The sequence below is a fragment of the Amblyomma maculatum genome, chromosome 10 (genome assembly GCF_055883805.1).
Source record: "Amblyomma maculatum isolate TAMU_Amacu chromosome 10, ASM5588380v1, whole genome shotgun sequence".
NCBI classification, from domain to species: domain Eukaryota; kingdom Metazoa; phylum Arthropoda; class Arachnida; order Ixodida; family Ixodidae; genus Amblyomma; species Amblyomma maculatum.
In genome coordinates, this window is record NC_139353.1 from 17203414 (window position 1) to 17215959 (window position 12546).

The 12546-nt window shown below is 44.7% G+C and overlaps 1 protein-coding gene across 1 annotated transcript; it reads left to right on the forward strand.

Moving 5' to 3' along the window:
• Positions 1-7155: 7155 nt before the first annotated feature.
• LOC146175686 (solute carrier family 22 member 7-like) lies at positions 7156-11987 on the forward strand. The gene is made up of 4 exons (XM_084581182.1): positions 7156-7851; positions 8200-8628; positions 9073-9465; positions 11718-11987. The coding sequence occupies exons 1-4, from the start codon at positions 7156-7158 to the stop codon at positions 11964-11966; spliced, it is 1767 nt and encodes a 588-aa protein (XP_084437308.1). The 3' UTR covers positions 11967-11987.
• Positions 11988-12546: the final 559 nt, after the last annotated feature.

A 12546-nucleotide genomic window follows, 5' to 3' on the forward strand; every position in this document is an offset into this window, starting at 1 on the left:
GTTTTGAAATGCACTGTTTGTTCAATAGTGCCAGCTAATACGTGGGAGACTATCAGAGGTGCGGTAGTGCTCAAAACAGGGCATACCGCACGTCGCTGCTTGGTGCCACGCACACAAAATGCTCGGTTGTCTGCAAATATTTTCGCGATCCTGTCTATCTAACGTAACACATGATGCGAAAACACTGTTCTACCTTTTTAACAGTACATAAGTTTAACAAAGGCGCGTAATACGTCGCTCGCTGACTTAGCCGCTTCACGATACGCAGGCGTGCTGACCTTTCTCCTTAGAAGCGGCAGTCCTCGAATACTGCTGACAAGGTAATTGATAAATTGGAGGTGGCTTTCAAAACTGCTAGTTGTCATACTCTTTAGTACAGCATGAAAGAATTACAGGGCCTGTTTTATGTGTCTTTTTGTGCGGTTTTTTTTTTTGTGTGTGCTTCAGGCTTCACAAAATTGAGCAATCACACGGCGGTTGATCGAAAATCACGCAAAGATCTTGTACCAGGCTTTTTTCGCTTTCGTAGCCCATGTAGCTTGAGAAGGCGCAAACAGAGTAATCTTGGCACAAAAGGAGGCTACGCTGCGTCACTATCCAGCAATTGTTACGCAACATATTTCTAACAACACGGCTACTGCTATATATGCTGTATACAAAATCGCGACCTCTTTTCGGCCAAATCGATTCAGAAAGTATCGAAATTCCCATGACCAGGGGACCTCGCCACAAAGCAAAAGTTACGGTTGCTTGTGAGGAACCCAGCATGGCCAGAAGAGTTAACGAATGAAAGGCACCAGATTACAAGTCCATTTCTGCATTAAACTCATGTAGCGATTAAACTCAAATAAAGCACTGTTCATGGCACATGCGGCTTAAGGTTTACAGATATGTTACGCTGGCCGAGTGGCAAATAATATCTGCTTGGAAAACTTACTTTGTTCATGCCAACTGATGATTTCTTCGGGAGAAAATTCATTAAAAGCACAAGAAGTTTCATGTTATTTTTTTTTTATTTTAAAATGAAAGCAGACTTCACTTCAATATTCGATTCTAGCGTTCTAACTGGTGGTAAGAAAGGGTATCATACCCATGAGACGCACGCGACAGGAAGGGCACGACGAAGTTTCAGAATGTTTGCTTTATATCCTAGCTCCCAGGTAGGTACCAGTGTATTCTTCGCATGTAAGGCTGATGATTTTCCCTTTCACTTCACAATAGGAATGTTGTTTGTTTTTTTTCTTTTTTTTTCTCGTCCTATATGAATCAATGATTTTAGTAACATTTCTACAACCCTTAAATAGACCTTTACAGGTTGTATACTCTTCGCCTTTCCTCGTGAGCATTATGAAACACTAACGTCAAATTGAAGTAGTAAGATACGTACTTAAATTTTGATTCACAAAAAAAATCAAATCTTAATTTCAAAACAGTTTTGCGAAAATGCACAGTACAAAAGGAAGCGGTAAAACGTGATCATGATGGCGGTATCTAAATCAAAGCAGGAGAGGCTATCTCTTGTATTCGGTTTCGATGAGCTAGGTAGTGGGGGAAAAAAAAAAGAAAAGACAGTGATGGCTCAGTGATGGAAGGAAGTTGGAAGCTAATATTATATATTTGAACCACCTGGCTATGAGATCCTTCTATGGGCTATAAATCTAATACGTTTTTTTCTGCTCCCTGTCATTCCAACGGATAAATGAGAGCGTTTCGGATATATTTGGCTTGGTGCCCTTCTCCCGGTTTTAATCCATAACTTTCCGCGTACATAGTGTCATATCGGTACAGGAACTGTTTGCTCTGGTTCGGCGAAAACTGTACCTAAAATTGTCATGCTTTTGAATGAGAAGCGAGAAAAATTCGCCATACGTACAGCAAGGCTCGCTTTTGTCGCAGTAGTAGGAGATGAGCCAAGTTGTCCCCAAAGTGTCGAGCATGACACTAAAGACCTGATAGGGAGTGCCTACCTTCAGGACAGCGGTGTATGTAACCTGGATAAATCAGCGCGACAGGAAGGGCATGTACGCATACGGGAATACCGGCATGCTCCTATAGAGTCATAACAAAATAACACTAAGAAGATAATAAAATCACCAGTTAACTATGCGTTATGTATCCCAAAGTTCGAAAGGCAAATACTTGGCACTCTTAGCACGAAAATCGAAGTGAGTGCTCTAGAAAATATCTGTAGCTTAGTCCTCTCCGTTATGTTGTTGTTTACAGCAAGCTACCAATTTACGACTTTCAAAGTTTACACTTGTAGAGAGCAAAAACGCGGCATTTCGAGTTTATTTAATTCCGCACTGCAAACTTTCTTTCTTGCCTAGTATTAAAACTTATTGTATGGTTATTTGCTTATCTTCATTATTTACTGCGTTGCTTATTATATTTTTATATTGTGTTATTTTTAACACCTATGCCGTCTTCCTAATTATGTGCTTTGTTTTTGAGAGATTTGTACACTTATTTTGTTAACCTTCTGTTTTATATATATACATTCTCAATTCTACCTTGAAGAAGGACGGTCCACCGTCCGAAACTGTTGGAATGAAATAGGTAATCGGGAAAGTTGTGTGACATCTTGTTTATATATATATATAAACAAGATGTCACACAACTTTCCCGATTATCTATTTTATTCCAACAGTTTCGGACGGTGGACCGTCCTTCTTCAAGGACGGTCCACCGTCCTTGAAGAAGGACGTCCTATATATATATATATATATATATATATATATATATATATATATATATATATATATATCATGCGCCCCTCCGCTCTGTAACGTACATCTGTAGCCAGAGGGTATCTTAAATAAATAAATAAATAAACTTTTTAGTCGTTCATATAATGTCTAATGCCTAAATACCTGTGGAATTCTGAGCAGCTAGAGTGAGAGAGAGATTTTAATAGTAGCAGGAGATGTCTGCCTGGTGTTGATCCTAGCCTGCTACTCCTGATGAGGGTGACAATCAAAGAAGGGAAGGGGAAGGGAAAATGAGTGAAAAACAATCTGTGACACACATTTTCACGCACACTTAATCAGACACAGATGAGTTCCAAAAAGTGCCTATATATCAACCCTGTGTCCTTGAGGAAAGTTATTAAGACCTTTGTATAAGACCTTTGTAGCTCGCGCAGCCAAAGACCCATCACACCAAGGACTGAGGACAGGTTCAAGGCGCAAGACTGTGTCTTTAACTAAGGCCTAATTATTACACAATGTCCTGTGATGTGCGATAAATCTTTGGCAGTAGGTTACCAAATGTTTGAAATCGTCCCACACATCACATGTAGAACACAGAGGGCTGCTGGTTATAGCGATTTTACGTAAGAAGTAGTTTGGTGTACGACACATTCAAACGAATTCGGTGCAGGCAGTTACGATGGCATCGGCTCAAATTGGGCGGAATTCAAAAGACGTCAGTGATAATCTATTCGATGTAGAGGTCGATATTGATGGTCCGGGTCACACCACAGAGAGCTCTGCAATCGTCATGATTCAGTGGCTAGAAGTCTTGCTGTAACCCTTCATGAGATGGAATTGGAATTGATCTTGATAAATATTCGGGTACTAGTTTTGCAGTGGCGTTGGCCTAGTTATTCCCTGCGATGCTGCAGTGAACAGGTAAGCACTGTAGCACAATGCACTGATCCAGCGCTCGCAGGCCTCAGTGTGCATTTATTTAAGCCAATGACGAGCCGCTTTTGAATTCTTGACGTTTTAAGCAACTGTAGTGCAGCGCGACAATCACTAAAGATAAAGATGAAAAACTGCCAGAAAAGTCGCTCTGAGCATTTAGCAACGAAGTATTTACGACATTGCAGTGGACAATGACTTACATTTTTGTGGTTTACCAGCGGCACAGAGATTGTTTTGGAACCTTGCGTTGGGAGAGCATTTCTGCCAAAAAAAAAAAAAAAAAACAACGAAGATAGCTTTTTTCAGAACGCCAAAACTACCACCGCGCATTTCTTCCCTATTCCTAAAAGGAATAGTTTCTAATGTATTGAACACTTGGAACATTCCCATCCCGCCGCGAATGGCACTGGTAACGATGTATATTTGCAATTATGGGCAGCTCAATACTAAGAAAAAATTACCAGAGAATTAATACATTTGGTAATACGAACTATACAAATGTTTTGGTTTTGCCTTCACAAGCTGCTTCCCGGGGTAGGTGGCAAGCGGTCGGTGGCGCTTCGCTGGGCTGCCCGATGAAACTTAGGCTTCGTAGTTAAGTGCTGCACGCAATAGCATTTAAAAAGTCTCAGGATGTCAACGCAGCCATTCACCCTACTCTCTAAGACTTCTGTGTTATTGGGGCAATGGCGGGCCCCTGGCGGCCGCGCTTTAACCTTCCCCTACAGGTTGGTTAGCGCCAACTCTTAAACGGTGAGACGCGGACACCCTATCAGAGTTTTGCGATGGTCCCATGAGCCACCTTATAGCTTCTCATCGGTTATACTGACACCTGTGGCGCCACCACTCAAGCCAGAAATATGCGCTCATAGTTGCACTCTAAAGGTCACTTTTCTTTAATGTACTAACAAAATCTAATTGTTTCGCATATATAAACTGATATATAACCCTGCAGTTGCTAATGGGATAAGCTGGCGACGCATTTTGTACCTCACAACAAACCACATTAGAAACACGTATAAAGCGCTGAGCAAAAAATTATTTACTTTTCTGATGAACGACTGCTACTCCGTAAAAGTGTCAACCAATCTGCTAGTCTTAAAACCTAACATATAAACTTATATGCAATGAAGTGGGCAGTCAAATGTGAGTAATTTCAAAGAAACAGCACAATATGGCTAGGACACGGAAGGATACCCGTACTAGCTAGCGCGTACGAACCGTAAAAACTGTTTTCAGAGAAACACGCATTCCTGGCCAGACAACTTTTAGGAAAGTGTCTCCTGCTACAATTTGTTACGTTTTGGGTTGAGCTGGTGATGTGCTTTTTACCTCTGAATCTGCATGTTCTCCAATGCAAACCAGAAAGGGGGGACATAAACAGCGCAGAAACATATTCTTGATTCCTGTCATTTCGTCCATAGCCATGATTCTTCTATATCTACACATGAATTCTTATATTCCAGAAACGACACTGCATGGAACATTTATTTTTATAATATAGATAGCTGAGATCATCATCTATATAATGTCACTCAGAAAGACTTTTCCAATAAAACAAAAATTATTTCCAGTAGTATGCACAAATCGTCTGGGAGTCTGATCAGCGGCATAGCTGCTTCTAAATACTAAACTAGTGGCTGCACGAAATTGAAATAAATTGGCGCACCAAATTTTTTCATAATTGATTCCGTGTAATAAAATCCGAACCATAAATCTCACCCTCTTCGTCGCGCGCTGCATCCTTTAAAGCCGAATAAAACGGTAAGAATTAACCAAAAGAACCGCATCTTCAAGAGCACCAGCTCGGGCACGTGTCTGGTCCTACTGCTTTCAGCGCTTCCTTTCTCGCTAACCATGCGAAACTCTTATATCTCTTCAGTGAAACGTGAGAAGACCAGTTTCGCTGTTGTTGAGAAGACAACCGCCACGTGAGAGAGCAGCTGAGGTGAGTACTTTCACCTCTCGGCTGAAGCTTCTACCTATACAAAAAAAAACTCGAGTTAAACCCAACTCTAAAGCTGAACCTGTCAAACTCCAGCCGTATGCATTCTACAACGCAGTTTCCAGTGGGAAACTGATGAATCGCTCCGAGGAATCACAAATAATACTTTGGTTTAAGCCTTGCAATACGTACAAAAAAGCTTGCTCCCATCTTAGGAACGGGGAAATGAAAAGGAAAAGAAATGTTAAAACTTTTTTTTACTGGTCTTAATCTGTAATACTCTATTTAGACTGAAATGCGTGAAAGGTATTTTCACTCAACAGAAAGAAACAATATAAAAAAAAATCACTTTCAAGTTTAGGACGTAATTTTCCGAAGCAGGACGAACATAGACTATAGAGCAAACCAAGCTGGAGAGTCCTTTCAATTATGTGATAAATGCTGATAATCCGTGATATTCAGTAAGAGATCCCCCAGCCTGCTGAAATTTCTTGAACATCGAAATCGTCAAAGTACTAAAATTAGGGACTGGATATACCACCGGCGCATTAAGGACCAATCTCGCTAAGTAATCAGCCATCCCATTTGAATGAACACCTGCATGACCAGGCACCCAGAAAAAAATTGATTTATTTTAAAGTACACAGAAAACAAAAACGCAGGAATCGATTCAAACATATTTTTGTGTTTTCAAGTGAGATTAACACAGATAAACAATTGGCAAAAATGATTACTTGCAAAAATGGGAGGAATGACTTCAGAGGCCGGGTCTAGCGACCTGATGAAACCCTTGCTCTTCTTTTCCCTCTACCGATCCGTCCGACCATTGATCTTCTTCAGTCGATGTTCTGCGAAAGGACGTGACAATATCGAAGCAGCAGCAACGACTGCACCCGATAGATCACGCTAGTAAAAATTGGTTCATCGATAGTTGAACCTCTACAGTATTTTCTTCCCGCGCCAAGCACGTATATGAACTAGACCAAGCTCGAAAGGTCTGTGAAAGCAGTTCATCAGAAGTTGGCATCTTGCTCAAATGGCCTATTATAAATCACTAGATGTACACTAGATGCCTGAAATCTGCTACTCCTTAAGGTTTAGTATTTCTTAAGATTTAATACTTTCTAATAAACACTTCATTCCTTGAAACAAAACATACAAAGTGGGCATCTGGCTTTTTTCTGCAATTGCAAAAAGGTATTCTAGCCCAGAGTTTAATTGTTAGGGGACGATAAACAAACAGAATAAGCTTACTGAGGTCGACGGTTACTAGTGCATGAAAACGTTGAATATACAATAATACTGTATACATCTTTGGTCTGTATACATCTTTGGTGGTATTGTGGTTTTCTGCCATTACAAAAGGGCCGTGAAAGTGCTCGTTTGAATGATTTTGTGTTGCGTATTAAAACAATTATACTAAAAATTCAAAGGCGAATTAAGGAGCTTCCTATTGCAGCTGTGTGAAAGTAGAAGAAGACGCGCTCTATGGCTTCTTTCCGCGAGCCATCGAAGCTCGCGACGTGAAGAAGCTCGGACGCTCCCTCGGACCGCCCGCCTTTCTCGATGTTCGTCCCCCAGCAAACTAACGGCCTCAGCAGCAGCCGCAGTTCGAGGTCCAGCATCCGGAAGCTTCGGTCCTCGCTGCCTGAACCGTCCGACGGTGACCGTGGTGGCGTGCCATTGGGAGACGGCTGCTTCCAGGTATTACTCCTGGCCGCCTCCATGCTTGCCGGGATTACCTTCCTGCTGCACTTGGTGAGCTTTCGTGTCATGACTCGAGTGATGGACCACTGGTGTCGGCCACCGGAGGCGTTCGCCAACCTCACCCTAACCGAGTGGCGCGACCTGGCTCTGCCCGTCGAGTCAGACGGCAGCCACAGCCAATGCACGCGCCGCGAAATTCTGGACGCCCCCGGCGGAAAGGGTGTAGTGGTGCCCTGCGAAGCGTGGGACTTTGACCTGAAGCGATACGGCAACAACATCATCAGCGAGTGGCGGCTCGTGTGCGACCGACGTTGGCTCATCGAGCTGGCCGTGCTAACTTACATGACGGCGTGCGTCGTGTTCTTGCCCGTGGCGGGGCTTCTAGCCGACCGCGTTGGCCGCCGCGTCGTCATGCACGTCTGTCTCGCGGCGCTCGTCATTTCAGGCTTCGCCACCAGCCTGGCCAACTCGTACCTTCTTTTCGTGGCGCTCCGCATTGTGGTTTCCACATCGAGCAACGCCCTCTGTCTCATCATCTTCTCGGTACTCTATGAGGTGAGCACTTCCATATCGATAACTGTTCACGACATAGGCCTAACAGCGCACTATGGTGGTTGGTCAGCATTCAGTTATGTCGCGAATCGAAGCATGGTCACGTCACACGCCCTTTGCAATACAAGAAGAATCTACGAATGAACGTCACAATGTCAAACAGCCGCCAATCTGTGAACACCGAACATTTAATTACACAGCCGCAGGTTCTCGAAAATAAAAGCACAGTAAAAGGTGGACACTGGAAGAAGCTAGGAGGGCAAACGCTGGGCAGATGCTTGTTCTGCATACGATGCATTTTCCGCTGATGCAGTGGACGGGACGTGCAATCGTATGCTGATTCCTTTTTAGGTGAGCACGCCGGCAAGCCGCGACACCTACTGCTTCATAGCCATGGCCGTGTCGTCCGTGGCAGTGCCCGTAACCACAGTCATATTGGTGCCGCTCCACCTGAGATGGGAGTACTTCCACCTGGCGCTCATGGTCCCCACGTGTGCGCTGGCAGTCATATACTGCTGCGTTGGCGACAACTCGCCCGCCTGGCTTGTGGACAACGGCTATTTCCGCGAGGCCCAGGCAGCAGCTTTGCGCGCAGCGCGCATCAACAGCGTCTCAGTGGACGTGTGTCGTGCCTGGTTCTTGAACCAGGAACGCCGCATTCAGCAGCGAGCCAGCCTTTGCGATCGCGGCCTGCTATCGCCCGTCTTATCGGCCGATGTCCGCGGGCGCCTGTTGCTAGTGTCGTTCGTGTGGGCCGGCATCAGCTTTTCCTTCAACCAGGTCCAGATTCAGAGACACACTTTTATTACTTTTATTGTCCTTCTCATATTGTCAGTCAAATCGTCATTTTTATTTAGATTTACCTGAAATACATCCTGCTTTGTTCGGCAATTTTACTGTGCGATAAGGCTAGTACCGCATACATATAGATCAGTTCACTAAAGGACACTGAAATCCCCAAGTTCTTCATTCAATGCTTTATTCAATGTTGATTCAATGTTTCTTAGGCAATAAGCAGCATTTTGGGTAGTGTGCTTAAAAACAGCCCTAACACTACATGTCGGTTGCGGTTTAAGACGAAAGATTCCTGGCATCACTTTTGGTAGCTTTTGTGAGCAATAACATTAAGTTACTCGCCATTCCGTGTTAGAGGCATTATGGCCAGATTTGCCGATAAACGGCTGCCCCTCAACTTATTAGTGCTGATTTTACTGCTACCACCAGGTGAGCCTGAATGACATCGTCCCCTTGCGCAAAGTGTTCGCGGCCTCGGGCATCGTGGCCATGGTGCCCATGTACTTCTTGGCCTACGCGTTCACGTCGCGCTTCAGCACACGCCAGTCCTACGTGGTAACCACGCTGCTCTTCAGCGTCCTCTGCGTCGCCCTGGCCGGCACGATCGGAATAACGCGACTGACCCTCGTAAGCGGCCTGTTGGTAGTCTTCCTGCGCATGCTGGGCAACCTGGCCGTGATCCTGGCCTTCATGATATCCGTGCAGCAGTGCCCGGTGTCAGTGCGCTGCAGTGGAATCTGCGGAGGCTTCGCCCTGGGCCGCCTCACGGGCTCGCTGGGCGAGATCGTATTCCGTCTGGCGCCACGGCATCGCCGCGACGCGGTTAGTGAACATTTCCGACAAACTTAATGCACCGGAAGAGTGGAATGCGCCACCTTTTAAATTCATTTATTGCTGCTTTGTTCCGTACAATTTTTGCGTGTTTTGATATAGTTAGATTACCCAGTAGAAAAAAAAAACTAAGAACTTTGTCAAAAATACGACAAAATATCCTGTAGTTCTGTCGTAACCATAAGATTTTTCTGTAGTTCTGTAGTACTTTTCTGTTCTGTAGTTTTTTTTGTATATTTCTGTTGTCTGTAGTTCTGTAGCATTTTTTGTTGTAACTACAGAAATTTCTGATGTTACTACAGAATGTCTTGTTGTCACAACAGGTTTCCCGTCAAAAACCGCACAGAAATTCTGTCGTAACATCAGAAAATTTTCTGTACTTTTTTCCGACTGGGATAATCATGAAAAAGCCATCTTGCACTAAACCGCTTCACTTTATTCCCACAACTGAGTCAGCAGGTGAGATTGCATTTGTTGAGACTGAAGCGCATTGCAGAAACCTGCCACACAGGGGTTCGAGACATTTTTTTTTTTTTTTATTCACGTTGGTTTCCTGTGCGAAGCGTCAGGTCAGTGGCGGACCAACTGACAACTCTGATACGAAATCGTCTTATTCGACGGCACGTGACCTAGCCGAGCGCTGATTTGCCGACGTAATGTAAAGACCACACATGTTTTCTCAGTTAACTAGAGAATTTTGTGACGAACCATGCCACCGACGTTTTTTGCACTATGGATTTTAATGCTATTGCAGCAATCGTGTTGTTCTTACTAGCAAGTGCGACGCATTACACTGGTGCTCGCGTACAGTGTCACAGCAGCGCGCCACGGTTGGTCGACATGTTACGTGGCCAAGCATTATGGCAACCACACTCACTCTTTTAGAATCAGCAAACCGCCAACTCACCCGAACTGAACTCTGGTTTGCAAAACTATTGCTCTCCTTCGTCCAAGCTAATGCTAAAACTGCGCATTCGCGCGATGGACTCATAAACAATGATGTTTGTTAAAGCTATCGCTAGTTTTACGTGAAGCACATACCTCTCATTAGGTTGAAAAGCCGTCGCCGTATCCCAGTTACGCTCCGGCTGTTATCGGCAGTTGTCCTCGATAGTCGTCGGTAGTTTTCAGAATGTGCAAAGGAAACCTGACGCTTGTAATTGACCAATAAGTGCTATGTATAATGGCCGGGTAGGCTGATGAGTGATTGATGGTTGATACTATGGCTATAATTGATTAATTATTTCAAATGGAAATAATCAAAAACAAATAAATTCTAATATACACAACGAAGAAAATATGATGAATAACTATGACGAAGAACGTAAGGACAGCGAGGACTAAAAAGTGCTTTCATTGCATCGGAGTGCGTCGTAAGTAAAGGTGTAAGTGAAATGAACGAAAAAACGTTATGGCGTCTATCCTGAAAGCGAAGCGTAAGAGTCACGCTTGTTTTTTTATTATTGCGGTGGTATTACTCTACTTCGTGACTTCCTACCTTCGTACCTTTATCGCAAAAGTAAATGATTGATCAAGCGCAAAATGCGGATAACCTCAAAAGTAAATAATACGTCGCTGAAAACAAAGTGCACGAAACCGGGTAAGAGTGACACAAGAAAGCTGGAGCCAGACCTCCATGGTCTCGGCAGCAGGTCCAATTTAATGAACCCACAGCCGCGGCCAGTAGCAGGCTTGCACCCATGTACATCTACCGCAGTGGCGACCTTGCCTAGTCTCGAGATCGTGCCATCGAGCTCTGGCGAGCACTCCTCATGTTCGTCCAGGACTCGGAGGCGCCTCTGGTCGGCGATCGGCTCCGCAGCGCTCACGAGAGGCACGCAACCTCCACTTAGCTGCCTCCAGGAAATTTGAATAAAACAGAGGCAGCCTTACCCCTTCTCCTCTACAATACCCCCCCCCCTTCCACCGTAGCGCCTTCGGCGCAAAAAAAGTGGAATAAACCTGTTTCAATCAATCAATCCCAGGCGCTTCGGCGGAAGTCTTGGATGAATTTGAACGACCGGATGAATATCACTCGGCGCGTGATTATATTCTGATGACTAAAAGCACGACGACCTTGACTTTTGTTACGTGGTAGAACAACGGACACAAAAAAGCACAAAAGCTCGTAGCAGCCAATGTTGCGGTCCCTTTCGTTTTTCGGTGACGTAAACATGCACATATCAGTTTTTGATACATCTGGCATTAAACCAATTACGACAAAATCTTTTTTTTGCAATCAGGAGCTCGGCGTACTGGCCATCGTCACGGCACTTACGGCCGTTGCCGTGCAGTACCTACCGGACACGTCTGCCGAGGAGGTCGCCGACGTTGCAGAAAATACTGGCCGGCATCTCCATCGACACGATGTGCAGACGGCCTCCGAGTGGCGCCGCTCTATGCTGGAGTCTGTGCGCCCGCTGCCCAAGGGAGCCAGCCGGTCGATCAGCCACTCCGGACGCTCCGGGAGCCCGATGGACACAACCACTTGATGGCCAACTCGCGCTCGTCAATCTGGCATATGTGACATTCGACGTGGAGCTTGTTTCACTGGTGTTATCTTTAAATGGAACAATTTATACTTTCTCGCGCGTTTCAATATGTGAAGATTCTGTTAACACGTTTCTGAGAATCCACGGTCCGTCCAATGCCGACACACTATGAACCATTGCTTCGTGTGGTGGCATCGCCTACGATATACTTTTTATCCACACTACCAGTCTTGAGGCTTTTCTTTGTGACACTCGCGTGTAATTATGTATAATGCATTCCGACTCGCTTGCGCACAGCACGCCGCCGTATGAATTTGTATATAACCGAATGCAAATAGTTTCTTCTGCTGCGAGTGAACTTTACAGCGATTTGTCCGCTTGATGGGTATTATACATCGTGCAATATCTCCTCTCTGCATCGGACCGCAACTACTTGCAAAGTCGTAACTGCAAACAGGGTGCCATGTGACAAGTGTAACCATATTGCTTTTTCTGACCCTGTGGGTGATTTGCGACTTTTGGGTTCAAGATTTTGCTATTTGAACAGCGCATCAAAATTTCTCGAGCTTTTATAGAAACG